This window comes from Lynx rufus, unplaced genomic scaffold (assembly GCF_022079265.1).
Source record: "Lynx rufus isolate CCGP_SWC_20201006 ecotype Redwood Valley unplaced genomic scaffold, mLynRuf1.p SCAF_28, whole genome shotgun sequence".
Lineage (NCBI taxonomy): Eukaryota > Metazoa > Chordata > Mammalia > Carnivora > Felidae > Lynx > Lynx rufus.
In genome coordinates, this window is record NW_025814843.1 from 11,086,067 (window position 1) to 11,113,984 (window position 27,918).

Genomic DNA, 27,918 nt, shown 5'->3' on the forward strand with positions numbered 1-27,918 from the left:
AAGGTAAACCTGGTCATAACCCACTTCTCGCAGATCCTTTAAGGGCTCTCAAGTGCTTTCAGAACAAAGTCCAAATTACTCAGCCTGCAAGCCGCCTTCTCCTGATCCGGCTCCCACTTCAGTCTGGCCGCTGCCACACTCCACTCACTGGGGCCGAGCCGAACGCCTTGCTGTACTTGGGCTGGGCCGGGCAGGCCCCTTCTCAGCACCATGCACCTGCCGCGCCGATCCCCTTTTCCATCCAACCTCCCAGTCACCGGGTTAATTAACCCCTAAGACCCGATTCTGGCAAGGCTGCCCCCCAAAATCCTCGCTCTGTGCTCCCGAAGGTGCACCCTGAGCGTGCCTCTCGGCAAACATCGACCTCACTGTCACGTGGGACTCCATCCCCTTCACCTCCGGACCCCCAGACCCCACCGCGTAATAGGGAAGCGGAAAGGGGGAAAGGCTGAGATTGCCAAGCCTGTGCTTCAGTGGGGCTGCAGCCCAGGAGGAAGCGCTAGGACGAACAACGCAACACTCACCAAGTCAGGCTCTGCCCCGGCCTCGCCGGACGCCGACGGAGCCCACGGCCGTCCAGTCCGGAGGGGCACCCCAGAGCTGCCGCCATCGCCACCCGGCACCAGCAGACGCGCGATAAATTCTCATAGAAGAAATCAAATAGATACCCCAGGGCAGTGTCGCGAAAGCGGACAGGTCTGAATGACCTCAGTCCAAGGAATGAAATGTTTCACCACCGCCTCTTACCACAGGTGGTCGCGAGGTGGCGGCGGCGGCGCAGACCGGGGCGTGCGCACGGCACCCTGGGAGTTGTAGTTCACCGGGTGACTACCCCGCCCCAGCAAGGCGAGGCTGCGCTGAGCATCCTGGGAATTGTAGTCTCAGCTAGAGAGCGACCTGCGCAGGCGCAAGCTGACAGCCACTTCCGGGCTCGAGCGTCGAGTTTCGCCGAAGAAGAAAACCCCGCGGAGGAGTCCCGGACTGACCATGGCGACCTACAGCCTGGCGAACGAGAGGCTGCGCGCCCTGGAAGACATCGAGCGGGAAATCGGCGCCATTCTCCAGAATGCAGGTTCGGGACGCGACGGCGGTACTTGCGCCGCCCGCCGCCAGGCAGTGGGGACGGGAGGGAGGCCGAGTGCTCGCGCTGCGGGGCGGGTCCCGGGGCGGGTCCCGGGGCGGGGCAGCACCCGGCCAGCCCCGCCCTCTCTCCGCCCCGCAGGTACCGTGATCCTGGAATTGTCCAAGGAGAAAAGCAACGAGCGGCTCTTGGACCGGCAGGCGGCGGCCTTCACGGCGTCGGTGCAACACGTGGAAGCGGAGCTGTCGGCTCAGATCCGCTACCTCACCCAGGTGTGTGTGCTGGGAGGTCCTGCGCGCCCACCCGGCCCTCTGCCTAAGCGTTAGCCTTCGGGGATCGTTGACCTTTGGAGCCAGACGGGACTTGGGCGTCCACACTGGCACCACCCACGACCCAGCCGGATGACCCTTGGCAGAACCTCCCCTCTCCAGGGCTGGCTTCTCCTTCTAAAAAGAAAGTCCTGAAGGCAGGCCCGCCTGCCTCACTGCTCTGCATCACATGAGCTACTGGGACAGGGAATTCCCAAGGACTTGTAAACAATGCCAAACCCACAGGACTTTGCACTTAGGAACTTGACCTGACCTCGTGGGTTTGAAGTGGTTACGTGGAGAAAAGGGACAGGGTCGAGAGGGTTCTGAAGTCATTACAACAGCAACAACCATTTGCTAAGATTTTGCAGCATTATCTATTCCTACAACAGCTCTAGGAAGTAGTTGTTGTTACCCACATTTTACAGATGAGGTTAAGAGAAGTTAAGTGATTTACCCAAGGTCACCCAGCCACCGCCCATGTGCCATAATGGATTCACACTCAAGGAAGAAAATGATACAGGAGACCGGATGCTTGGGTGGGGAGATGGGGAAGGGAAGGGGTGCTTCACCGATCAATGTGAATGTCCCCTAGGTGGCCACAGGGCAGCCCCATGAGGGTTCCAGCTACTCTTCGAGGAAGGACTGTCAGATGGCCCTGAAGCGAGTGGACTACGCTCGCCTCAAGCTCAGTGATGTGGCCCGAACCTGTGAGCAGATGCTGGAAAACTAGGCCAAGCAGGTGGAGTGAGAGCTCGGAGGAGGACCCGGGACAGGGCCTGTCCGCACCCGGGACAGAACCCAGACACCTGTGCAACGGGTAGTGTGGGCCGCCACATACACGCCCTGCTGGCCAGAGGATGTGGGGACAAAGGGACTGAAAGTGGGGGGTGGAGAAACTTGGCAGACCAAGCCTGCCACAACTCTGCCCTGGTTCCTGCTCCTGCCCTCCACGAAAGTGCTGGCGAGCTCAGACAGACGGAGATTCAGACACCAAACCCACTTCCTCCAACACCGTGTGACCCTGTCGCAGGCCTCTGCAGACGGGACCAATGAAGACACGTTCTTCATTGAAAGAAGCAAAAACAAGAACTAAGGGTTTTAATAATAAAAACAGTAGCAAGAAAAGCAAGGAGGCCAGACTCTCATTGGAACATATGTGGGTGATACAGGGATTGGGGGAAATGAAACCAAACTGCGTGGCGCCCCGCCGGGGAGCGGGGGTGGGAAAGCCCAGGCCTGCACTGTGGGAGAGGAAGCAGGAGGGAGGAACAGCTGGTGTGGGAAGAGAGACGGGGGCAAGTGGGGAGACCCTCAGCGGAGAGGTTGAAGCCAAGAACTGCGGTAAGGGAGCAAGGGGTTGAAGGCCACGTTTGCAGAAGGAAGAGTCGATAATTATAAAAATAATCTTTAGTAATTAAAAACATACATGAAGACTTTATCCAAGAGATCACATTAGAAGATGGATTTTACAGGATTGTGTAGAAAAAAATAGGAAGGGTCCACAAGAGGGCAGCGCTTGGTTACTTGCACATTAACCAGAAAACAGCTAGAGTGCCCACCAGGCGCCAGAGATCATTCTAATGTATCGATTCAATGCATAGGGGGCTGAATAAATCACAATGGCTGCCCTCGGAGATTTCCATTCTTAGCTCAAGCGTTGGAGTCTGATGCCACAGGTGTGTAATGGAGCTGTAGATCTGGAAAAGATAAGGAAATTTCGAGATGAGCTCTGAGATCAAGAGAAGTTTAGGGGAAGAGCTTGACCTGGGGAGTTAGATCCCAAAACATTAGCCATACGACCTAGTAACACAACAGGTGCTCAGTAAAGATCTGTGAATTAAATGAATGGCTCCCACGTTCTGCTATCTTCCCGATCTTGCTCCAAACCCGGCCTGTTTTTTGTCTTGTTTTAATTTTTTTTTAATGTGTTTATTCATTTTTGAAGGAGGTAGAGACAGCACGAGTGAGAGAGGAGCAGAGAGAGAGGGAGACACAGAATCCAAAGCAAGCTCCAGGCTCTAAGCTGTCTGCACAGAGCCCGACGCGGGCTCGAACTCACAGACTGCGAGATCATGACCTGAGCCGAAGTCGGATGCCTGACCGGCTGAGCCACCCAGGCGCCCCGACACTGCCTCATCTCCCTCTCTAGTCGATAGTCTCTAGCTGACTCTTCTCTCATGGCCTATGATCCACAGTGTAGGCAGCCTTCATAACTGACTGCCTGGGGCAGGTTTCCAGCCAACTAGGAGCTACCAGGGGCAGGATCCCTGCCCAGGAGGCTCTGGGTCCCCAGGAGAGGGGCCTAGAGGCCCAGCTTACCTGGAGACTGCTGCCGGCACCGCTCCCTCCTCCTCCGGCACAGGATGTACAAGAGGACAACGGTGAGAGCGAGGGTGATGACCAGGAGGGATACCACAGGGACCGTAGCTGGTGTCCCAGATGTCGGTCCCACATTGTCTTCCAACTGCTTCTGCTTCTCCCCAGCCTCAGGCCCAGCCCCAAGCCCGTGGCCCACGGTGGGTGTAGCAGTTTCGTTGATGTGGGCGAGCTTTTCATCCGAGGACGGCGCTCCTGCTGGAAGTGTGGGTGCCTGGGTGGACCGCACGGCAGGTGGCAGGTGCGTCTGGGCAGGGGAGCCCGGGTCTAAAGGTGCCGTTTCTGTGGGCTCAGGAACCTGGCTGCTGGGGGGAGGTGAGTGCTGCCGGGAGGCCGCGCTCCCAGCGTCCACATGTCCACATTCTGGAGAGGCAAGAAGTAAGGGACCAGGGCTCTGAAATGAGGGACAAGGTGAAGACGCAGAGGGAATAGTGGTACATCAAGGAGAACATCAAGGTAACAGCAGAAGGCCAGAAGAGGAAGGCAGAGGCAGAGGGGAAAGTGGGGGGCAAGGAAGTGAGCCGACCTCAACAGGGAACCACTGCAACAGGCATGCGCTCTGCGCTGGGAGGTAGAGCGACCCCAGGGGTGGGGGTGGGGGGACCCTGGCTCTGCTACAAAGCAGTTGTGTGACCTGTCCCTTGCCTCTCAGCCTCTCTGGGACTCCTTTCTTTCAGTCGTAAAGCAGGGATAATGTTAGTACCAACAGCCACAGTAGCTAGGAGGCTTAAACGCAATAATGTAGGTCTCCGGAGCCTAACGTACATGCTGAAATGATGTGAGGTCGTGCCTGCAGCAGACTTGGAAATGCATCGGAAAGTAAGGTGGGCCGATGGTGGATGGAAGGACGGACAGACAGGTGGACACACGCTAAGGCAAATATGGCTTCCATGTTGGAAACCTGATATTGTAAAATATAAGCTATATTTATGCGTACAAACTACACAAAATGCATAAAATATAAATATATAAAAGCCACATACCGTAGAACCCAGGCCATGGGTATCCGGTATCTTTAAGTTTCCTTAATAAAGTCACAGTGAATGATGTTGGGGGAACTGGGACGGAAGGGGCTTTGGCCGGCACCAGAAACCATAGAAAAGTGAGGTGTCACAGGAGGGGAGCCAGGTAAAGAAGACTGTAAGGGGGAGGACGCAGCCCCTGGAAACAGATCTCAGGGAGGAGGGGGGAAAGCTCGTACCTCTGAGATCAAAGCAGTTCATCAGTTCTTGAACCCATTGGTCTCTGCTGCCCCCACACACACTCCGGGCAGGTAGCTGGAACCTGCCGGGGAAAGGCGGGGTCTCACAAGCTGCACCCCTTATCCCAACCCTTTCCTCATTCCAAAGATGTGAGGTCACCACCAGCAGCAAGTGAGGTCTTTTTCCCAGAACAGGAAATTCCCACGTACATAAGACAGGGAAACAGCTGTGGACAATGTGGAGCAAACACAACCCGGAGAGGGGGCTCCCAGGGGTTCCAGTTTGACCAGAGGGGGTCCTCGCGCCACCCGGAGGCGCTGCCCTCCCCAGCGGTCAGTGAGATTACCGGATGTAGGAGTTACATCGATGATAGACTTTCAGGTGCTTTCGGAGATGTGCCAGTAACTGACGCTTTGGAGGGGAGCCGGAAGAAATTCTTGTCCCGCAGTAACAGCTGCCAGTGACGCTGCCCTCGTTGCCATCGCCTGAGCGGGACAGGACAGAGGTAGTCGGCACAGGTTCCCGGCCGGAGGGGCTCCCCCGCCTGCCACCGAAGCTCCAACCCACTGCTCCGTTGCAGCCTCTTCGCTAGATCCCGGGATCTGACCACCGGGCACAACCCACCCATCACACCGCCAAACGCGTCCCTGATCGTCCCCCAGCCCAGGTGTCCCCCAGCCTGTCCCCAACCTCAGGCAGCTGGCCCCCTCACTGCCCCGGCGGCCTGGGGACCCGGGCTCGGCACTTACTTACCCACCACAACCCTGCGGCCCTCGGCGCCCCCCTCCCATCCCGTCCCGTTCCCGGACTCGGGGATCTGGGCGCCACCCCGCTCCGGACGAACCTGGCCGAGGCAGCAGCTCCAGCAGGAGGAGGAGAGCGAGGGACCGGAGTCCCCAGGGCCGCCTCATGTCGGGGACCCGGCGGCACCGGAGCGCGGCGTCCAGAGAGTTCCTCCCGGTCCCGTGGGCGCGAGTCCGTGTCGGGGGGCTGCGCGAGCTGGCGGCGCCCTCCTGCCGCGCACGCACCGTCCGAACCGACAGCGCGGTCGGTACTGCGGGGACCGCGCGGACCGCGCGGACCGCGCCTCCCGCCGCGGGGAAAACCCCGGAGGCGGGGCCCCGCGCCCCCGCGCCCCCGCGCCCCCGCGCCCCCCGCGCCCCCGCGCCCCCGCGCCCCCGCGCCCCCGCGCCCCCGCGCCCCCGCGCCCCCGCGCCCGCCGGGAACGCGCGCCGAAAGCAAAGGAAAAGCCGGCTGCGCCGGGGGCGGGAGGCCCGACGGGCTGACTCCGGCTGCCGTCCGCCCGCCCAGGTCAGGCCTCGAGCTCCAGGACTCCGACGCGCTTTCGCTTCGCGGCGCGCCCGGGTCACATGCCGGTGATGCCGGCCGGGGAAGTCCGGGCGGGGGCCGCACACCGGCCGGGCCCCCTCGGCGCGCGCTCCCGACGCGCGGGGCGTGGCCACCGAGGGCGGGCTCGGGCGGCCCTGACGTCACACCCGCGCCCCCCCACCCCACCCCCCAGCCAGCCCCGAGGTATTTACCTTCGAAAGTGGTGGCGGATGCAGGTACCGGAGGAGCGGAGAGGCCGGGAGGGGCTGGGTCCCCCGGGGCTCCCCGCCGAACCGATCCAAGCCGGAGGGATGCCCCGGCTCAGACGGATCCCAGAGTCTTGCCTCCTGCCCAAACCCTTCCCCTCCCCCTCGGGTTGGCCCTCCAAACCTGCTCACCGCTCGAACCCCGGTCCTGAGGGTTTGAACCCCCAATACCGCCTCTCTCGTGACTACTCATCTTAAAGCCTCCTCGCCCCCTTCCAAGTCTATTCCCCATTCCCACCCTGAGCCCCGAAAACTAGCCTCTGCTCCTAACATTCCTCCAATCCAGAGGTTCCCCTCGTACGTGACCCTCAGACCCCCACGCCCTCCCCATCTTGTGACCCGGCCCCAAACTCCCCTCACCATACATCCGTTCCTCTGCTCAGTCTGGGCCCAGGCCCCCGTGGCCCTGAAGACATGGAGTTTGTATCTGGATACCGGGATGAATTCCTTGATTTCGCTGCCCTCCTGTTTGGCTGGTTCCGAAAGTTCGCCACGGAGCGCGGGGCTGTGGGGGCCAGCCTTGAGGGCCGCTGGCGCCCGCTGGAGACGCAGATCAGAAGGCTGCCCCAGGACCCCGCCCTTTGGGTGCTGCATGTTCTGCCCAACCGTAATGTGGGCATCAGCCTGGGGCAAGGAGCAGAGCCAGGCCCTGGATCGGGCCTGGGGGCTGCCCAGTTCCTGGGAGATGAGCCCCCACTCCACCTGCGAGACCTAAGCCCCTACGTCAGTTTTGTCAGCCTGGAGGAAGGGGAGGAAGCAGAGGAGGAGGAGGAGGAGGAGGAAGAGAATGGAGAGGGGGAGGGTGCAGGCTTGGAGAAGGTAGATCCAGACAAAACTGGGGCCCCTGCCCCTACCAGCAGGGACTCCCCCCAGGAAGCAAACCCTCCAGGGAGGCCAGAGGAGCCCGAGCAAGAGGCAGGAGGTGGAGGAGGTGGCCAGGACTGCTGCCGAGAAGACAAGGCAGAGGACGAAGCAGTCCCTGAGAGGAGGAAGGGGCGGAGAAGTGGTAAGACCCCGGGGTGGGGGCCTGCCCCCCCCCCCAGCTTTGGAAGACCTCCTTACCTCTTAGAGCCTGGCCAGGAGTCACTGACGGTGGCCTGCAGGCTGATGTCGCCCGAAAAGGTGTCTTCATTGACCCACAATGTTTTTTTGGTTTTTGGCTTGTTTGTTGTTTTTTTTAAAATCTGAGTCAACATTATTCATTGAAATTAAAAGCCAAACAAACTCAAGAAACATTTAAAGTTGCAACAGCAGGCCTGCATTTCTGCCTGTGCAGCAGTTGGCCCCAGCAGATGAGTCACGTCCTCTCTCCCTGGTCCCTCCTGTTCGTTTTGTTGACTTGCCCAGCCCCCCTAGGCCTGATGTTCACACCCCTGACTTTCCCCTTCTTCCCCAGAGGCTGCCCCCCTGCACCTTTCCTGCCTCTTGCTGGTAACAGACGAACATGGCACCATCTTGGGCATTGACCTGCTAATGGACGGGGCCCAGGGCAGTGCAGGCCGGGGCTCAGGGCCAGAGAACCTGGCCCCTCGGGCCTATGCCCTCCTCTGCCACAGCATGGCCTGCCCCATGGGCTCCGGAGACCCTCGAAAGCCCCGACAGCTGACTGTGGGAGATGCCCAGCTGCATCGGTACAGAAATCCAGTATCTGAGATCGAGGGGTGGGGGGAGCCAGGGGTCTGGACTCCTGAGCAACCCCGAGGCTGACTCCGTCTCCACCCCCACTCAGAGAGCTGGAGAGTCTGGTCCCGAGGCTGGGAGTGAAGCTAGCCAAGACGCCGATGCGCACATGGGGTCCCCGGCCGGGCTTCACGTTTGCCTCCCTTCGGGCTCGAACCTGCCACGTCTGTCACAGACATAGCTTTGAAGTGAAGCTGACGCCTTGGTGAGCAGCCAGAATGATGGGGTGGCGGGGGGGGGAGACCCCAACAGTCAGGCAAACAAGACAAAGCTGGCCGCTGGGGGGCCCGGGAGACAGAATGGGGGACAGGGAAGTAAAAGGAGGGAAAGGGCAGCTGCTGACAGCAGAATGTACAGGAAAACAGACCAGGTGATATATGGGCAGCTGCAGGACGGACAGACAGCAGACCGAGGGCCTCCAGAGATTAACGCCGGGTGTCCCCACCCCCCGTGCCCCCAGCCCCCAGTGTAGCGCGGTCTTGTACTGCGGAGAGTCTTGTCTCCGGGCCGACTGGCGGCGGTGTCCGGATGACGTGAGCCACCGGTTTTGGTGCCCGAGGCTCGCGGCCTTCATGGAACGTGCCGGAGAACTGGCAACTCTGCCTTTTACCTACGCCACAGGTACCACCAGGAGATCAAGATGGGGTGGGAGGAACCGGGGCTGGGTGCCCGGCTACGGGGTCCTGGGGCTGACGGGTTAGTAGTGCTGGGGGCTGGATCCCAGAAACAAGGGCTGGGGACTAGACCCCTGGAGCTGAACACAGGGTCTGGGGCTGAGGAGTGTGTGCCTGGGTCCCCGAGAGAGCTCAGGGGATCCGGGCAGCCCCGCTCCACCCCTAACTGGTGACTTAACTTTTTAGACCCTCTGTTTCCTCATCTGCGATATAAGCATATTAACAAATGCTCAAGCCCGGAAAATCGTTCTAAGGATTCTGTGGTGTTCACACCTGCTATGCTGTAGACACTCAGAACGAGATTCAGACCCAGGGTCCTTGGGAGAAACTGAGCAGAGCTGTAGTCTGGGGTCCTGGCCACCAGGCCCTCAACCCCTCCCCTCCTCCTTCTGCAGAGGTGACCAGTGAAACCTTCAACAAGGAGGCCTTCCTGGCCTCACGGGGCCTCACTCGTGGCTACTGGACCCAGCTCAGCATGCTGGTTCCAGGCCCTGGCACGCCCAGGCACCCCCGGGGCAGCACGCCATCCCTCAGCCTTCTTCTCAGTGGTTTGTGGGGTTCTCTTCAGGCACGGGCCCCTCAGCCTAGAGGGAAGGACGGGAGAGAAACAAGTTGTCCGGATCCCAGATAACGCCTCTGCATAAGCACCAAACTCCACCATCACCCCCAGGGCTCTCGTAGACGTATCCCCAGTCCTCAGGGAAGTCACCCCTGCCCGCCCCTTCCAGAAGCCTCACCCACAGGCCACTGTCCACTGCTCTTGCTTGCAGCTCCGGGGAATACAACTCCTTTGGAAGGAAGAGGGGGAAGGGCTCGATGGGGGTCTCTCTGACACCAGGATCATCTTCCTTCCTTCCTCTCAGGAGATCCCTACCAGCTTCTCCAGGGGGATGGGCCTGCCCTGATGCCTCCTGTGCCCCCAGATCCGCCCAGGAGCCTCTTTGGTGAGCTGGGGGACCTTAAGGGAGGCACAGATAGAGACAGAGACCGGAGGACGCAGTCTGGGTGGCGGAGAAAAAGGGAGCTGTTAGACTGGAGGGGCTGGGGTCCGGGCCTGGACCAGGTCCCTCAGTAACCCACTCTCCCCAGGCTCATGGCAGGATTACTACACGTGGAGGGGCCTCGGCTTGGACTCCCCCATGGCCGTGCTTCTCACCTACCCGCTGACTGTGTACTACGTCATCACCCACCTGGTGCCCCAGTCCTGTAAGGAGAGCCGAGCAGGGGGACAGAAGTGCAGGGGGCGGGGGGCTGGAGGGGGACGAGGGGAAGGGAGACCATCTTCTTAAGTGGCCAGCTTCTCCCCCAGTCCCTGAGCTCAACATCCAGAACAAGCAGTCACTGAAAATCCACGTGGTGGAGGCCGGGAAGGAGTTTGACCTGGTCATGGTGTTTTGGGTAAGTGCCTCCGGGACAGAAGGTTGGGTACGTGGAGGTGCGCGCAAGGTGAGCCCCTGATCTGTCTTCTCGGTCCTTCAGGAGCTCTTGGTCCTGCTCCCCCACGTGGCCCTAGAGCTGCAGTTTGTGGGCGACGGCCTGCCCCCCGAGAGTGACCAGCAGCATTTTACCCTGCAGAGGGTGAGGGCTGGTGGGCAGGTGGGGGTGGGGCCTTGCCTAAGGCAGCTTCCCAGCGCCCTAACGTCTAGCCCTTTCTCCACTCCGCTCCTGGCTCCCCAGGATGGCCCAGAAGTGTCTGTCCGTCCTGGTTCCGGGGTATCGGGGCGGCTCAGCTCCGGGACCAAGGAGAAGGGGGGCCGCAGGGACCTGCAGATCAAGGTGTCTGCACGGCCCTACCACCTGCTCCAGGGGCCCAAACCTGACCTGGTTATCGGTAAGAGCCCGGGGTAGGCGTGTGGGGAGGCGGGAGAAGGCCACGGGCGACAGCATCTGCCCGCTCTCCCTCTATCTGCAGGGTTTAACTCCGGCTTCGGTCTCAAGGACACCTGGCTGAGCTCGCTGCCCCGGCTCCAGGTGGGGGATGGGGCAAAAGGGACCTGCTCTCTCCTCCTGCCCCGACCCCTCCTCCTTTTCCGAAAGCCTCTTCTTCCCACCCTCCGCTCCGGACACGGGGCGCGCCCAGGGTCCTCCTGGCCCTGTCTGTCCGTCTGTCTGTCTGTCTGTCTGTGTGTCTGCCTGACTCGTGCCTCTCCCCCTCCCTGTCTGCCGCTGGCGCCCGGGGAGGGATTGGGGTGCGCCGCCGCCGCTGGGAGAGTCTGAGGCCCGCGCCCCGCCGCCACCCCTAGTCCCTCCGAGTGCCGGCCTTCTTCACCGAGAGCAGCGAGTACGGCTGTGTGATGGACGACCAGACCATGGCGGTGGCCACGGGAGGGGGCACCAGCCCCCCGAGGCCCAATCCCTTCCGCTCCCCTTTTCGCCTGCGAGCGGCCGACAACTGCATGCCCTGGTAACTGCCCGCGACCCCCGCGGGGTCCTCCGCCCTCCTCCTGGGACCCCCTGCTCGGCCCCCGGCCCCGCCCCCGCCCCCGCGGGCTCCCGCCGCCTGCACCTGCCGCCCCGCCCCGGGGGCGTGTCCCGCTCGGGCCGCCCCGCCCCCCGCTCGGGCCGCCCCGCCCCTCCCTGACGGCGCCACGCCCCCTCAGGTACTGCAACGCCTTCATCTTCCACCTGGTCTACAAGCCCCCGCAGGGGGGCGGGGCCCGCCCGGCGCCGGGGCCCGCGCCCCAGGCCCCGCCCCCCGCCGCGCCCCCCGCCCCCGCCCGCAGACGCCGAGGGGAGAAGAAACCTGGGCGGGGGGCCCGCCGGCGCAGGTGAGGGCCCAGGTGTGGCCGCCCGGCGCCCCCCGCCCAACACGCCCCCGAAAGCAGATCGGAGCCGCGCACGGCCGGGGGGAGGCGTTTGGCGGCTCGCGCGGAGGTAAATAAAAGTGCTCGTTTGAAGCCACTGAGTCACACGCGCCTTCCGGTTATACGCCCCGGACGGGGTCCTTAAACGCGGAGGAGAGGAAAGGATTTCGGGATGACTCATTTTCCTCCAGCTTCTTTCGGCCCCGCCGTGGCTGTCGCCTCCCTTCCCCGCGGTTCCGACCCTCTTTGGCAATCCCAAACTCCTGGGGTGTGTGTGTGGGGGGGGGGGGTAAGTCATTTCCAGGCCCCTGTAACCGTCGGGGACCTGCCCCAACGCAAGACCCGAGAAGGGGAAAGTGGCTTCTCACTAGCAGGCAGGGCAAAAGCATACAGGCTCCGAGGGGCGCACAGACCCCGTGGTTTAGAGGCAGCGAAGGGCCCCAGGCCACCCAACCCTGGGCCCTCCTCCGTCCGGTCTCCACCTTCTCTCGTTCCGCGTATCCAGTGAAGGGCCAACTTCTGAGTCAGCCTGCCAAAGGCATTCAAGTTCACCTGTTCGTTCACCAGGCGGAGAATTCCCTCTAGGGCATTAGTCCCCTGCTTCAATCCCCTTTCCTCCATTCTTAAAATCCCCGTGAGTGTGGGCTGGGCTTAGTGCCTCCGTGGCTAAGTACAGAAAGGGAAACGTAACAGAGAAGCTTGGCACACACCACTTTCCCCCAGTGAGTAAGTCATGTTGATGTCATGTGCTCCCCGACCTGTTGCAATGAGGCCCCATCCATCACCTTAGTGTTCTTCCTAAGAATCCCTAAGCTCTGTCTCATCCTGAGAAAACATCGGACGAATCCAACCTGTGGGACAGTCTACAGAACGCATGACCACTCCTGCCAAAGTGTCAAAGTCACGAGAGGCGAGGAAAAAGACCAAGAAACTGTGACAGACTGGAAGAGACAGAGGGGACGTGATGTCTAAAGATGACGTGGTATCCTGGGTCGGATCCTGGGGCAAAGAAAGGACTTTGGTGGAAAAAACTGGGGAATCCAAATAAAATCTATATTTAGCTAACGGTATGGTGTCTGTGCTAATGTCTCAGTTTCCATAAACACACTGTGGTGGTTTAAGACATAACATTAAAGGAAAATGGGTGAAGGGGTACAGGAACATTCTGTCTTTGTAGCTCACCTATAAATCTAAAAATTATTTCATTTTTTATAATGTTTTATTTATGTATTTTGAGAGAGAGAGAGAGAGGCACAAGGGAGGGGCAGCAGGGAGAGAGAGAGGGAGACAGAACTCCAAGTAGGCTCCAGGGAGCTGGTTCACTGGCTGCATAAGGAAATGCAAATTAATAAGAAAAAGAAAGTGAAATACACAATCCCCTGGTTTGCATCTATAATAGCTAAAATGAAATTTTAAAAAGAGTTCTGAAAAAAATTTTAACATTTATTTTCAAGAGACAGAAAGTGAGCAGGGGAGGGTCAGAGAGAGAGGGGGAGACACAGAATCCGAGGCAGGCTCCAGGCTCTGCGCTGTCAGCACAGAGCTCAACACGGGGCTTGAACTCACTAACCCTGAGATCATGACCTGAACCGAAGTCCGACCCTTAACCGACTGAGCCACCCAGGCGCCCCCTATCTTTGGTTTTAAATGCTGCAGGGTAGGAGAGCATGTTTGGGGCAATGTGGGACCCACAGCTCCCTATGGAACAACCACAGGTGTCCTTACACAATCCAGACAGGCAGGAAGTCATTCCCCGGGGAATAATCCGGAAGCCAGCCATCAGCCGCCAAGAGTCACCGCATTAGCGTACACTCAGGTACTGTTCAAAAGGCCGTATTATGAGTAACATAAGACCCTCCTCTCTCCCCTATTACTTGGGAAATTCCAAGATTTTAAGAAGCACTGTGCCAGGAACTGGGACACAGACAAAATATATATTATCATATCACAATATCACACCCCCAGCTTTTTCCCAGAGTGTTTGAAGGCACAGCCCAGACATCAGTCATCTTACTCATATGCATCTATAACTAACTCATAAGGGCTTTGAAAAAATTGTAACCACGGGGCCATTATCACACCGAAAAAGTTAGCATTTATTCTTTAATATCTTGTAATACCCAATTCACGTTCAAATGTCTTCGATTATCTCAAAGATGGCTTTTACAGCTGGTTTGTTGCAATGAAGAAATAAACAAGGTCCAGGGCGCCTGGGGGGCTCAGTGGGTTAAGCGACCGGCTTCCGCTCAGGTCATGATGTCATGGTCTGTGAGTTCAAGCTCCGGCGTCGGGCTCTGTGCTGACAGCTCCGAGCCTGGAGCCTGCTTCGGATTCTGTGTCTCCTTCTCTCTGCTCCCCCACCCTTAAAAATAAATACACATTAAAGAAAGAAAGAAAGAAAGAAACAAGGTCCACACGTGGCTTTGGCTGCTGTGTCCCATTGGTCTCTTTTACTCTGTAAGGGGATTCCCTGTCTTTTTTCTTTCTTTTTTGTTTTCATGCCACTGTGAGAAACTGAATCATTTGTCCTGTAGAACGTTTCTCATCCTGGATCTGGCTGACTGCTGACTCGGGATTTTTTTTTTTTTTTAATTTGTCTGTCTTCCTTAGTGCCTGCCTGTAAGGGGGTAGATAGATCCAGCTGGGAAAGGCCCTTCTCGAGTGGCCTCTGCCAACCGCCAGGCAGGGTTCATGCCACCTTCCGCCCCCTCTCCACCCTCCAGCCAGCAGCCTCCAAATAAAGACATTGTGGAACTTCCCCCGTGTTGTTGCTCAACGGATTCCTTCTCAGCCTAAACATCACTTCCTTAGGAAAGTACAACTTCCTTGACTCCCAGATAAGGGTAGACCCGCCCACCCCACCCCCCCCTGCTGAGCCCTCAGCACCCTAAAACTCTAAAAGGGAAGCCTATGGGGCGCCTGGGTGGCGCAGTCGGTTAAGCGTCCGACTTCAGCCAGGTCACGATCTCGCGGTCCGTGAGTTCGAGCCCCGCGTCGGGCTCTGGGCTGATGGCTCAGAGCCTGGAGCCTGTTTCCGATTCTGTGTCTCCCTCTCTCTCTGCCCCTCCCCCGTTCATGCTCTGTCTCTCTCTGTCCCAAAAAAAATAAACGTTGAAAAAAAAAAATTAAAAGGGAAGCCTAGATCCCTGGCGAATTGAGGGGGAATGGAGCTTTTTACCACTCTCTTGGCCAGAAAATAACCTTTCCCTAAATTCCTGCTGTCTACCGCCTATGAAAGGATATGGTTATCTCCGACTGGTAGGATTACTAAGGATTTGCTGGCTCATCTGACTCAGCCGTGTGGCTCATTTTTTTCCATAAGCATACGGTACCTGTAGCACAAAAATGTTTAATTTACGAGTTGCTGTCTTTACTAATTCACTTCCTCAGTACTGATTGAATGCACACGAGGCTTCGTGCTGTACTTTAGAACGGCGACGGGGAGAACAGACACGCTTTCTGGCTCCGTGAAGCTTTCAGTCCACGGCAGGGGCCAGCAGGCTGTGGCCTCCGGCCAAATCTGGCCCTTTCGTACGACCTGCAGACTACGAAGCCAAAAGAACGTTTTGTGATGTGAAAATTGAGATGAGCTTCGAATTGCAGTGTCCCTGAATCTGTGATGAAATAGACCCACAACCATTTATGTGTTGTCTGTGGCTACTTGAATGATTCAAACAGACTTGTGCTTGTGACAAACCATACGGCCCCACAAAGCCTAAAATATTTGCTAACAGTCTCTTCATAGGGAAAGCACACCGACCCCCGGTTAGGGCAGGATTTTCAAAAGCAGGGGCGCCTGGCTGGCTCAGTCGGAAGAGCATCCAAATCTGATCTCGGGGTTGTGAGTTCGAGCTCCCCATGTTTGATGTAGAGATTACTTAAATAAACTTAAAAAGGAAGATTTTCAAAATGCAGACTTATGAGAGTTTATTAAGTCAATTTAGTGGGCCTCAAACAGCGTTCTATTTTTAAAAATTGTTTAATGTTTGTTTTTGAGAGAGAGAGAGAGAGAGGGCAAGTAGAGGACGTCGGGCAGAGAGAGAAGGAGACACTGTTGCATCCACACGACTCCTGAAACAGAATGCTACGGGCACCAGTGACAGTCACAACAAAGTTTATTACAATGAGAGGCAAGGCCGACCGAGTGCGGCCCCGAACAGCCGGGGTACAGGGTTTTTATAACCGATCACATCGTTTTATCATCACCTGGGAACAGAACAAAGAAACAGTTTCCAGATGAGTTAGAAACAGTTGCCCAATGAGGTGTTTACTTTAGACTTTCTGCCTCTAAGTTGCAACCGGTGGATCTCCTTGACCCTGCCTCTGATGCTCTTTTCTTTGAACTTTTGTTTCCTTAATTGGTGAAGCCTAATTTACAAGAGTATGAGGCAGTAGTTTACCGGAGCAAAGCAAGGCTGTTATCTCTTAACCTTCAGTGTCAACACAAAGCTGTTATTTTTCAAGCTAAGCATTAGCCCTACACTACAATTTAACCCTTACAACACAGAATCCAAAGCAGGCTCCAGGCCCTGAGCTGTCAGCACAGTACCGATATAGGGCTCGAACCCACGAACCACGAGACCATGACCTGAGCCGAAGTCAGATACTTAACCAACTGAGCCCCCCAGGTGCCCCGCACCATATATGTTTATATGTGTGTTGCATCATGATATGAAATGCATTCCTCACTGTAGACCATGGTCAAAACATCTGAAAGTCACTGGCTTAGAAGGAGGCCTGGAAGACACAGAGAAGTAACCAGAAAGTTATGGTACAGTGTGATTGCTGTGAGGGTGAAAAAGCTACAGACTTAGAGACAGAAGAGGCACTTAAGACAGCCTTGGGGTATCAGCGAGGGCTGCTTGGAAGAAATGACATTTAAGCAGTGACCCTGAAGGACAAGTAGGAGTTAGCCAGGTAAAGAAGAGAAAAGATGGTCACGGCATGTGCAAAGGTCCTGGGGCAAAAGTAAGTAAGGCCTTTGGGAGAAACTACAAGGGGTTCGGAGTTTAGAATGAGGTAGTTCTTTAAACTACTTCTTTCCTTACTCTCCATCACATTACTCTTCCATTTTCATTGAGCAATTATCGGTTACTTGATTATCTCATTTATTTATTTACGTTCATTACACCTCCTCCAACACATTCAAAAAAGTAAATTCCATGTCAGGGGACACCTGCCTTGTTTATAACTACGGCTTTTGCTTATAACAGCCACGCAGCACTTACTACAGGAGTTTCAGGAACATATCCCTGCTAGATTGGAGGGACGAACGGACCCTGGGAGGGTTAAGACTTGAGGAGACCCACCCACTGGGAGGCTTTGGTAAAAATGCGGGTGAGAGCTTATGGTGCCTTCGATGTTGGGGACAAGCACATGGACGTTAGGGCTAATGAGGAGCCGGGTAGGATCAGCGAACAGATACTGGGGCCAAGAAATGAAGGGTGCTGGTGGCTCCCGGCTGGGGCAGCGAGACAGACACAAGAGCCACCTGCTCGTGACAGCACGGCCACGGACGTGAGGAGTGGAGTTAAGTAGCTAGAAGGGGGTCGGAGAGAAGGGCGAGGAGTTCAGGAGGCTCTGTGAAACGTGAGCCCTCTGTGGGCCTCCTCGCGACTCCGGAGGCAGCTGACAGAGTGATGGGGGCAGGGGTCACACAGCCAGGGGTGAGGGACAGCGTCCGGAGAGAGCGAGGTGCCTTCTCAGCAGAATCCTGGTGCAGGACAGGACAAGGAGGAAGAGGGGCCGGCAGGGGCATGACAAGTCCCGAGGGCGGCAGAAAAACCGGGAGAGACCGTAAACAGAGAGAGGGCGGTCAGCTGTGTCAGATGCTGACACAGGCTGCGTCAGGGAAGATAAGGTGATGAAGTGTCCCCTGGACGCCGGACCGGGACACGGGAGCATTTGATAGAGTGGCGGGTGCAGACTGGAAAGGGCAGGGAAGGGGGGGTGCGAATTAGAGGCAACCCTAAGAAGAAAATTCAAAGGACCCTTAATCCCAGCACCCGGGGACAGCCACTGTCACCGTGTCGGTGTGTTCACAGCCTCTGCACATCCTTTTTTTTTTTTTTTTGAGTTTATTTATTTATTTTGAGAGAGAGAGAATCCCAAGCAGGCTCCACACTGTCAGCGCAGAGCCCGATGCGGGTCTTGAGCTCACGAACCGCGAGACCGTGACCTGAGCCAACGTCGAGGCAGATGTTTACCCGACCGCGCCACCCGGGCGACCCCCTCCGCGCACCTTTTTACAAAACTTTAATGACCCCGATGGACACGGTGCCAACCAGCCTACTTTTTTTCATATAACATGTGACCCAACGGATGTCCGCGTCCTCATGCACTCCCTCTTCATCGATGGCTCAAGCTGATTTACTTTATGAACGCGACATACCCAGGCCCACATTGCGGACAGTTGGGACATTCCTGATTTTTCTCTGCGATAAATGAAAGAGGAAGTAGAGAGTGTCCCGGGACACAAAATAGCGTGAGCCTGCCTGGTGGGTGGGGTTTGCTTTGCGCGGAGTCTCTGGCGAGGACCGAGGAAGGGAAGTCCGTATCAGGGGGAAGGAAGGCAACGGGGATCTGTGTGGGGCACTAGTCCCAACCAGGACAGCACCTGATCTCAGGACACAAAGTCACCCACAGAGGGAGCTCCTCCCCCTTCTCAGGGGACACGGTGTGGCTCTGAGGGGGGGAGGACATTGAAAACCCCAAAGAACCCAGAAGAATGGCGCTGGCGGCCGGACGACCAGAGGGTTTGGGAGCTGTCACTTTGCACTGGGAGCATCGCCCAGGAGGGACAGGAGGCACCATAGATACGGGTACCCACCTGCTCGGGAGGTCATGGCTTTAGTCTCCCAAGTGTTTGGAGAGTCTCCTGCTGTCTTTCTCTCATTGATTCCCAGTTTGCGTACCTCGTGGTCAGAGAGCACGCCCTGTGTGATTCCAGAGCCTGGTCTCGGGGCCCGGGAGAGGGTCCGTCTTGTATATGTCCCGTGGGCGCTTGACAAAAACGTGAAGCTTGCTGTCGTTGGGTGAAAGGTATCAGCTGTCGGCCGACGGTGTGGTTGGCTTCTCTAGCCTTGCTGACTTTCTTCTGCCCGGTCGCTCAGTCAGTGGCTGGAGGTAGGTCATGGGTCCTGGGCTTAGACAAACCCGGTCTGAACCCAGGCAGATTCAGACCCGGAACCCTGGAGAATCCCGTCTGAGAGCCACGCTCTGTTGGCCTGGCACGGAAAACACAAAGAGGCAATGTGCACGCAGGGCTTAGTCGAGTCGGATTGTGTTCTAAGCGCTTTATTTACATATGTGAGTAAGTAAGTTTCATCCTCGTAACAAACCTGGAGGTCAGGTGTTCTTAGTATCCCCCATTTTACAGATGAGAAGACTGAGGCACGGGGAGGTTAAGTCAGGTCACCAAGGTCAGTAGGGGAGCCTGGAAACAATATGTGCTTGTAACCTCTTGGGAAACTGCTTCTTGGAAAACAACACAACTTCCCGGAACAGATAACAGAGGGCTTACTTTTGAAAGGCTTTTATTTCCCCTTCATGATTGGCCATGAACAGAATCACAAACACGTCTGCCGAGTTTTCTGTGAAATTCATGGAGAGATTTAAGGGGGGGGGGCTCCTGGAAATGGATCAGCGAGCTTCTAGAAAGATCACTAAACTCCACCTGACACCGCCCGCCTCATCACTGTTTGTTTGTTTGTTTGTTTTTAATGTTTATTTATTTTTGAAAGACAGAGTGTGAGCAGGGTAGGGGCAGAGAGAGAGGGAGACACAGAATTCGAAGCAGGCTCCAGGCTCTGAGCTGTCAGCACAGAGCCTGACACGGGGCTTGAACTCATGAACCGTGAGATCACGACCTGGGCAGAAGTCGGACCCTTAACCGACTGAGCCACCCAGGCGCCCTGGGCAAGTCTTGACTTCATGTGCCTCAGGTGTAAAATGCAAACTCAGCTTTGAAGACTTATTATTATGGAGAAAAGAAGTAAATATCTCGTTAATAATATTTTACATTGATTACATGGTTAAATAACAACAGTTTAGATATATTAGGTTAGTTAAAATATCGCCTTACTGGCGCCTGGGTGGCTCAGTCGGTTAAGCGTCTGACTTCAGCTCAGGTCATGATCTCACAGCCCATAAGTTCGAGCCCCGAGTCGGGCTCTGTGCTGACAGCACAGAGCCTGCTTGAGATTCTCTCTCTCTCTCTCTCTCTCTCTCTCTCTCTGCCCCTCCCTGCTTGCGTTTGCTCCCTCTCTCTCAAATAAATAAATAAACATGAATGAAAATAAAATAAAATACCTTCTTAAAAAACAAAAAAAAAGACAAGCCTCAGGGGTCAGATGCCTGAGTTAGAATCCAGGCTCCCCACTTACTAGCTTCACGATCTTGGACAAGTTTCCCTCTCTGCATCTGTTTCCCCACCTGCAGAAAGGGGACAGCAATAGGACTGTCATGAGCACAAGGCAGATCACTAAACCTAGATGCTTACGAGGTCTTGGGCACAGAGGCTTCCATAGATGCTGCACATTGTCATTACTAGCCCAGCAAAGCGCCGGAGAGGACAAGCCCAGGACGGAATCCACAACTGAGACGAACCCTCCACTTTCCCAGAGACGCCTTCTAACCCTGTTGGCCACCCGCCACCCCCCGAAGTCCACGTTTGCCAGGGCTTATCCCCGAGTGACGACCTCCTACCTCCCCCCATCGTGCCTCAAACCATCAGACTGTTTCTCAGCCGCCCTCTTGCTCTCATGGGAACTCGGCTCTGCTCCGAACAGAGTCCTCGAAGGGACGGTGGTCTCTCCCACGTGGCTCGCATCCTGAGGTGAGGCACGTGGCTTTCGGCCTCCCTGCTGCCACCTTACTTGCAAAACCCCAAGCGCGACTGGACCAAACCCCACCGACGGGGACTGTGCCCGAGCTCCCCAGCACGGCTGGGGGCGGCGGGTCTCGCCGTGAGTCCCCGGCGGTGAAGCACCCGGAGGCTCTCAGCCCTGCCCTCCTGGGTTCTCTGGACGGACGACTGCGCACCGCCTCGCTCCCCAGAGGGCAGCACTTCGTCGCCACCCTCGGCCAGCCATCCCGGTTCTTCCCTCTCCAGAGAGGCCACTGCTCATCTTTCCCCTGGGACTTCTCACCGTGACCGCTCCCTGCAAATTCCTCTCTGTTTGTTTCTTGGTCTTTCGTGTTGAATTTGCCCCTTGGGTGCCTTGGTCACCTCTGTCCCCCCGTTCCCGTCCCCGCCACTCCGATGGAGGTGCCCTTGTTGAGACGGTCTTGCCAGACCCCATAGGCAGGTCCCACCCTCCGGGGGGGGGCGCATTTCACGAAGCTGCCCTCCCTCCTCGGAACTCGGCCTTGGCCTCCAGGACTCACACTGCCCTGGTCTTCCCCAGGCCTCGCCAGACGACCCTCTCCTGGCCCCTCCACCTCTGGCCCGCCTCCTATTCTCTCGCCTCTTTTCTCGCCCACCCTCCCTCCTCCAGCCCTGCCCCACTCCTGCTCCCCCCCCCCCCGCCTCCTCACGTTGATAATGGCAGCCCTGTCCCATCACCAACTCCAGATCTCGGGGTCAGCTCCCTCTTCACCTCGTCTGCTCTCCCCTGGCTCGCCAAGCTCAGACCGCTCCGCCCCTCTGCCGCGCCTGCCACGGCCCACGCTCATCCCCAGGGCCTTTGCACATGCTGTTTGCACCCCACACTCTCCCTGCCAAACCTCTCTTCTTTCCTGGTCGCCCCTGCCTCAGAAAGCCCTTCCCGGGCCCCCGGAATGACAGCAGTCCTCAACAGCTGTGACTTCAGCGCCTAAACTCCTATTTTTCTGCACGATTCATTGCCACCGAAGGCTGTGCATTCATTGGCTTACGCGCTTACTGTTTGCCCCTCCCAACTGAACCCCCAGCATGTTCAGCAGTGCCTGGTATCAGGGCGCCTGCGTGGCTCAGTTGGTTAAGCGTCCAACTTCCCTCAAGTCATGATCTCACAGTTTGTGAGTTCGAGCCCTGCGTCGGGCTCTGTGCCGACAGCTCAGAGCCTGGAACCTGCTTCGGATTCTGCGTCTCCCTCTCTCTCTGCCCCTACCCTGCTTGCATCCTGTTTCTCACTGTCTCAAAAATAAACAAACATTAAATTTTTTTTTTTTTTTTTTTTTTTACATCTCGGCACTTCCCCTCTGCCTACGTCATCAGGCCAGTGGATGGCGCACCAGACCAATCACGAGCACAGGACTTAGAGTCTGACAGGCCCGAGTTCAAGTCCCGACGTGAGCGGTCCCAGCTGTGTAGGCAAGTTACTCAGCTTCTCTGAGCCACGTAGACTCATTCTGCAAACATGTGCCGAGTGCCTACTTTACAACGGGGTCACCTTGCTACGCCTGTCCTAAGGATTATATAAGGTAACGTAGGCCGTGTCTCTAGAACCAAGCCCAGCTAATTATGATTAAGTACTCAATCATCTGGTGCCGTTTATTCTTCACGTTTCGTCATGATACGGTCTCAGAGTCTATTTATAATCATCCGTGTTTACAATCTGGATTTTCTCATTGGTCAAAAACTATTTAGGGCCAGGGCACCCGGCTGACTCAGTCTCTGGAGCGTTGAGACTCTTGATCTCGGGGTTGTGGGTTCTAGCACCACGTTGGGTGTAGAGATTGCTAAAATAAATAAATAAATAAATAAATACACTTTAAAAATTGTATTTAGGACTGCCTCGGGGTCCTAAAGGGGTTGGGTTTTGTTACAAACGCTTGGAAGTTTCCAGTTTATTGCACTGGGGGTCAGAGAATGTGGCCAGGTCAGTTTCAGGTTTGAGGAACTTGGAATCTCTTTCAGGGTCTAATGTTGATTTGTGAATGTTTCATTGGCAGTGAAAAGGTGTGTTCTCCATTTATAAGATACAAAGGTCAAGTATTTGAACACAAGCCCCAGGATGGATAATTTATGACTGACCACTGCTGTATTCCTGGCATCCAGCAACTGGCCTGATGTACATCATACAGGTTCAATAAATATTTGTTGAATGAGTGGCTAATTAATCAAGCAACCTTATTATCACTTAGATTCTCAATACCTTTGTACCTTTGCATATTTTTTTCCTACTCCATCTGTCAAAGCCTGGTGAGTTATGTCACATCTTCCCATCCCAACCCATTACATATTTTTTAAAAGATTTTATTTTATTTATTTTCTAATACTTTTTTTTTTTTTTTTTTTTTTTTTTAGAGACAGAGCGAGTGCATGTGAGCGGGGGAAAGGCACAGAGAGAGAGAGAGAGAGGGAGAGAGGGAGAGAGAGAATCCCAAGTAGGCTCTGCATCATCAGTCCAGAGCCAGAAGCGGAGCTCGAACTCAGGAGCAGTGAGAACATGACCTGAGCTGAAATCAACAGACGCTTAACCGACTGAGCCACCCAGGCGCTCCTAAAAAAGCATTTTTAACTTGCATGTCTTGGTGCAAAGTTGAGAGCAAAATAACATGGCAATTAATCAAGAAATTAAACTGGGGCGCCTGGGTGGCTCGGTCGGTTAAGCGTCCGACTTCAGCCAGGTCACGATCTCGCGGTCCGGGAGTTCGAGCCCCGCGTCAGGCTCTGGGCTGATGGCTCGGAGCCTGGAGCCTGTTTCCGATCCTGTGTCTCCCTCTGTCTCTCTGACCCTCCCCCGTTCATGCTCTGTCTCTCTCTGTCTCAAAAATAAACATTAAAAAAAAAAGAAAAGAAAAGAAATTAAACACATCGCCTTCCTGCCCTCCCCAGATGACAGTGATAGAATTACAGACACGATCTGGCCCCGCGGTTCCAATCTGTTCCAATCTGGCCCCAAGGTTGGAAGGGAGGTTCCCGCACCTGTTAGTGCCCCACTGTGGCTCCTGTAAAGTCCTATGTTGAAGTCCTAGGCTCCAGGACTTCAACATGTGGCTGTATCCAGAAGTAGGGTCTTTAAATAAGTTAAAGTGAGGTCACCACAGTGGGGCTTTACCCAAAATGACCGATGTCCTTATAAAAAGAGGAAATTGGGGCACAGACACGTACAGAGGGAAGATCACGCGAAGTCACAGGGAGAAGGAAGCCAGAGAAAGCGCACTCAGAAGCAGCCAGGCCAGGGGCGCCTGGGTGGCTCGGTTGGGCGTCCGCCTTCGGCTCAGGTCACGATCTCACGGTCCGTGGGTTCGAGCCCCATGTCGGGCTCTGTGCTGACAGCTCAGAGCCTGCAGCCTGCTTCGGATTCTGTGTCGCCCTCTCTGCCCCTCCCCCGCTTACGCTCTTTCTGTCTTTCAAAAATTAATAAATTTTTAAAAAATAAAAAAGAAGAAGAAGAAGAAGAAGCAGCCACCAGCACTGCCAACCTCCTGATGCTGGCCTTCGGGCTTCCAGAACCGTGAGAGTAAATTTCTGCTGTTTAAGCCCCCAAGTCCGTGGTCCTTTGTTCCTCAGCCCCAGCAGATGAATACATCACCCAGAAGGGCCAGCCAGAGGGGAACCTATGGAGGGGACAGCGCATCCTGTGGTCCCAGCCAGGCTGCCCCCTGCTGGGGGCTCTTCCTTGCTGCTCAGCGGTCCCTAATTAGGATGTGACCCACACCTCTCAGTAGCACTGAGCAGAGAGTGACCCTGAAATAAATGTACGGTTGACTCTTGAACAACGTGGGTTCGAACTGCGTGGGTCCGTATATACACGGGTTTTTGCAATAAATACAGTACGGTGCTGTAAATGTATTTTCTCTTCCTTAGGACTTTCTTACTAACACTCTTTTTACTTTAGAGAGAGAAAGAGAGCGCGCGTGCGCTTGCGCGAGTGGGGGAGGGGCAGAGAGACAGAGACCCCCCCGCCAAGCCGGCTCCGCACCATCAGCACAGCCCCACGCGGGGCTCCAACCCACGACCAGGAGATCACGACCTGAGCCGAAATCGGGAGTCGGGCGCTCGACCCACTGAGCCACCCGGGCGCCCCTTCTGTTGTTTTATTGCAAGAATACAGTTCATAATATACAAAAGATGTATTCGTCGACTGCTCGTGTTCTCGGAAAGGCTTCTGGTCTATGGTAGTACATCACTCTCAAGCTGGCGGGGTGGGGGGTGGGGGAGATCAGAAGTTACACGTGGGTTTCGACTCCCCACCCCCACACCGTTGAAGGGCCAACGGCTCGCGACTTTATAAGGGGTTAAGCAGCCTTTCCTGCAGCGCTTAGGCGCGTCCTCTCCTGGGGGGTAACAGGGAAGAGGTTAGGGAGTCTTCCTTCCCACCTTCCGCCTCCACGGCCTTGACTCCCTCACCGCAGGAAACAAAACGCCTGTCCATTCGGTTACTGGTACCCAAAACCGAGGAACCACCTGCGATCTTTTTTTTTTTTTTTCAGAGAGAGAGAGAGAGAGAGAGATTGCGAGCACCAGCAGGGAAGGGGCAGAGAGGGAGGGAGACACAGAATCCCAAGCAGGCTCCAGGCTCCGAGCTGTCAGCACAGAGCCCGACACGGGGCTCGATCCCACGGACCAGGAGATCATGACCTGAGCCAAGTCCAACACTCAACCGCCTGAGCCGCCAGGCGCCCCTGTGGTATATCTTTTCATACGCTATTTGCCACTTGTACATCCTCTTTGCTGAGGTGTCTATTAGGGTCTTTTGTCCAATTTTTAAAACTGCTTGTTCTCTTAAAAAACGTTGAAAAAAAATTTAAAAAAAAAACTGCTTGTTCTTTTTATTTATTTTTTATTATTATTGTTGAGTTTTAAGGGATCTTTGTATATTTGGGGGAACAGTCCTTTATCAGATGTGTCTTTTCCAAGTATTTTCTCCGAGTCTGTGGCTTACCTTCCTTCTCCCTCCCTTGACAGTGTCTCTTGCAGAGCAGAAGTTGTTAATATTGATGAAGTCCAGCTTATCAATGATCCCTTTATGAATCATGCTTGAAAGTTAGTTCTACCTTTGAACGTTTGGATCACCTGAACCAATAAATTCCCCTTTTGTTTCAGCAGAGGTGCGTTTTCTGTTATTTCATGTACATTTCTTTAAAACGGACTCTGGGCACAGCAGGAGATAAGCAGTTGACATCCTGACTACTGTTTAATGTAACTTTTGGAATTTATATATATTTTTTCGCTTTAAAAGGATTTCCTTTCTGAAACTTACATTCAGTTTCATAACTCCATTGACGAAAATTATTTACAGTCACGTCAAGACTTCCCCATTTTGGAGTTTTTCTTTGACTACATCTCTTGGTGACTTAAAATGCTTTCTTAAAAAAAAAAAAGGAGAAGAAAGAGACGCAGTGGAATTTCAAACCCAAGCCTTCTCAGAAATGCAATTCTACTGCCCTTCATACACAGAAAGTACCTTGGATATTTATACAATTAAGTCATAGTTTTGTTTTTTTTTTGTTTTGTTTTTTTGTTTTGTTTTGTTTTGTTTTCGCGCTCAGAACTGTAGATGTTGTTCCTCTGTCTTCCAGTATTTAGTAATGCAGAGAAATCTCTAGCCAGATCACTTTTGTTTCTTTCTAGGTGACCTTTAATTCTGCCTACACGTACCCTTCAATGACATGGCTCTTCGAGATGAATCTAGATTAGTTTTTTTTTTTTTAGTGTAATGTTTATTTTATTTTTAAATTTTTTTTCAAAGTTTATATATTTTTGGGACAGAGAGAGACAGAGCATGAACGGGGGAGGGGCAGAGAGAGAGGGAGACACAGGATCGGAAACAGGCTCCAGGCTCCGAGCCATCAGCCCAGAGCCCGACGCGGGGCTCGAACTCACGGACCGCGAGATCGTGACCTGGCTGAAGTCGGACGCTTAACCGACTGCGCCACCCAGGCGCCCCAATGTTTATTTTATTTTTAAGAGAGAGAGAGATGGGAGCGCCTGAGTGGCGCGGTTGGTTAAGCGTCCGACGTCAGCTCAGGTCACGATCTCATGATCTCATGGTTCGTGGGTTCGAGTCCCACGTCAGGTTCTGTGCTGACAGCTCAGAGCCTGGAACCTGCTTCAGATTCTGTGTCTCCTTCTCTCTCTGCCCCTCCCCTGCTCATTCTCTGTCTCTCTCTCAAAAAATAAAATAAAAACATTAAAACAATTAAAAGAGAGAGAGCACGCGCCATTGGGGGAGAGGCAGAGAGACAGAATCCCAAGCAGGCTCTGCGCTGTCAGCACTGAACCTGACGTGGGGCTCAAACCCACGAACCGTGAGATCATGACCTGAGTCGGGCGCTTAAGGGACTGAGCCACCCAGGTGCCCCTTCAGTTTGCTTTTCACATTTTCCCCAGGACACCACGTGCCTTTCCAGAAGCTGACTCAAGTGGGTCTGCGCCCAAGGCAGCCTCCTCCCGGCACAGGCTGTGAACGGTGGGTCACGGCCACCAGCTCCACAGGGTCTCCGGGAACAGTTTGCTCACCCAGCGTCTCCGTCCCCTCAGCGTCCCTTCTGCTTTAACTGCTGCTCTCTCTCCGAGTAGAGTGTTTTCTGGAGCGTGTCCCCCGCACGCCTCATCCACATGGGCCCAGTTACCGTCCAGCTCTCCAGCGGGTCTGGGCTTGGGTTCTCTGGGCGCATTTGGCGGTTCTGTGCCATTCTCCCTTTTCTCCCCCAAATACACGGGGGCGCCCTCTCATCGCGGCCCTTTCTTTCTCGGTACTCTGCTCCCGCTTCCCAGAGAGAGTCCTGGCGAAAACCTTCCTGAAAATCCCATCCAAACCCTAAAGTAAATATCTCTCCAGCGTTCCCCTTCTAGTTTCCAGGATGATGACCCCTTCGCTCGTTTTGCAGAACTTTTCTCACCATCCCTTTGGTTTTTTAAAAAAGTTGTTTGTTTTCGGTATTCTCCACGCCCAACGCGGGGCTTGAACTCACAGCCCCGAGATCAAGTCACGTCCGTGCTTTTCCAGCTGAGCCAGCCAGGCGCCCCATCCCTATGATATTTTTGCCACTATTTTAGACACACAGAATTGTATAAACGTGACATCAGGAGTACCTGTAGGCCACCCCTCACCCGCTTCTTTTTCTCTTCACTCGCCTAAAAAGCAGACCCACCTGTCAGACTCAGTGCCGATGAAGCTGTAGACAGATACGTAGGTTGCGCTGCATCCCACTCGGCCTGTGGGGGCAGGGCTGAGTCCCTCTCGGGGCGGGCAGTGGGAAGGCCCTCGCCGGGGGGACACGATATTGCTGTGACCGCGAACGTCACTTCTGGCCATAAGCC

At 55.3% G+C, this 27,918-nt stretch overlaps 3 protein-coding genes and 1 long non-coding RNA gene across 4 annotated transcripts; 3 read left to right on the forward strand and 1 right to left on the reverse strand.

Moving 5' to 3' along the window:
* Positions 1–908: 908 nt before the first annotated feature.
* Positions 909–2,517, forward strand: MED11 (mediator complex subunit 11). The gene is made up of 3 exons (XM_047089958.1): positions 909–1,072; positions 1,223–1,353; positions 1,985–2,517. Exons 1-3 carry the CDS (start codon positions 988–990, stop codon positions 2,120–2,122), a joined length of 354 nt encoding a protein of 117 aa, XP_046945914.1. The 5' UTR covers positions 909–987; the 3' UTR covers positions 2,123–2,517.
* Positions 2,518–2,784: 267 nt separating this feature from the next.
* Positions 2,785–5,944, reverse strand: CXCL16 (C-X-C motif chemokine ligand 16). The gene is made up of 5 exons (XM_047089957.1): positions 5,815–5,944; positions 5,317–5,455; positions 4,970–5,052; positions 3,712–4,131; positions 2,785–3,089 (listed from the first exon to the last, which is right to left on the reverse strand). Exons 1-5 carry the CDS (start codon positions 5,879–5,881, stop codon positions 3,043–3,045), a joined length of 756 nt encoding a protein of 251 aa, XP_046945913.1. The 5' UTR covers positions 5,882–5,944; the 3' UTR covers positions 2,785–3,042.
* Positions 5,945–6,503: 559 nt separating this feature from the next.
* ZMYND15 (zinc finger MYND-type containing 15) lies at positions 6,504–12,751 on the forward strand. Its single transcript, XM_047090138.1, has 13 exons — positions 6,504–7,571; positions 7,962–8,196; positions 8,295–8,450; positions 8,706–8,866; positions 9,315–9,467; positions 9,783–9,863; positions 10,009–10,125; positions 10,229–10,317; positions 10,399–10,497; positions 10,597–10,750; positions 10,832–10,890; positions 11,163–11,323; positions 11,520–12,751. The coding sequence occupies exons 1-13, from the start codon at positions 6,980–6,982 to the stop codon at positions 11,689–11,691; spliced, it is 2,229 nt and encodes a 742-aa protein (XP_046946094.1). The 5' UTR covers positions 6,504–6,979; the 3' UTR covers positions 11,692–12,751.
* A 5,980-nt stretch (positions 12,752–18,731) lies between these two features.
* LOC124519664 (uncharacterized) lies at positions 18,732–22,720 on the forward strand. The gene is made up of 4 exons (XR_006964167.1): positions 18,732–18,848; positions 20,275–20,559; positions 21,922–22,127; positions 22,599–22,720. It is a non-coding gene; the product is annotated as an uncharacterized LOC124519664 (long non-coding RNA).
* Positions 22,721–27,918: the final 5,198 nt, after the last annotated feature.

Excerpts from the sequence above, each read along its gene's own strand:
- MED11 (XM_047089958.1), top strand. The coding sequence starts at position 988 with ATGGCGACCTACAGCCTGGCGAACGAGAGGCTGCGCGCCCTGGAAGAC. Across the intron at positions 1,073-1,222 it reads CGCCATTCTCCAGAATGCAG|GTACCGTGATCCTGGAATTG; the intron begins GTTCGGGACGCG and ends TCCGCCCCGCAG. Across the intron at positions 1,354-1,984 it reads AGATCCGCTACCTCACCCAG|GTGGCCACAGGGCAGCCCCA; the intron begins GTGTGTGTGCTG and ends AATGTCCCCTAG.
- CXCL16 (XM_047089957.1), bottom strand. The coding sequence starts at position 5,881 with ATGAGGCGGCCCTGGGGACTCCGGTCCCTCGCTCTCCTCCTCCTGCTG. Across the intron at positions 5,456-5,814 it reads GGAGCTGCTGCCTCGGCCAG|GCGATGGCAACGAGGGCAGC; the intron begins GTTCGTCCGGAG and ends TGTCCCGCTCAG. Across the intron at positions 5,053-5,316 it reads CGATGTAACTCCTACATCCG|GTTCCAGCTACCTGCCCGGA; the intron begins GTAATCTCACTG and ends TTTCCCCGGCAG.
- ZMYND15 (XM_047090138.1), top strand. The coding sequence starts at position 6,980 with ATGGAGTTTGTATCTGGATACCGGGATGAATTCCTTGATTTCGCTGCC. Across the intron at positions 10,126-10,228 it reads CCACCTGGTGCCCCAGTCCT|TCCCTGAGCTCAACATCCAG; the intron begins GTAAGGAGAGCC and ends CTTCTCCCCCAG. Across the intron at positions 10,318-10,398 it reads ACCTGGTCATGGTGTTTTGG|GAGCTCTTGGTCCTGCTCCC; the intron begins GTAAGTGCCTCC and ends TCGGTCCTTCAG.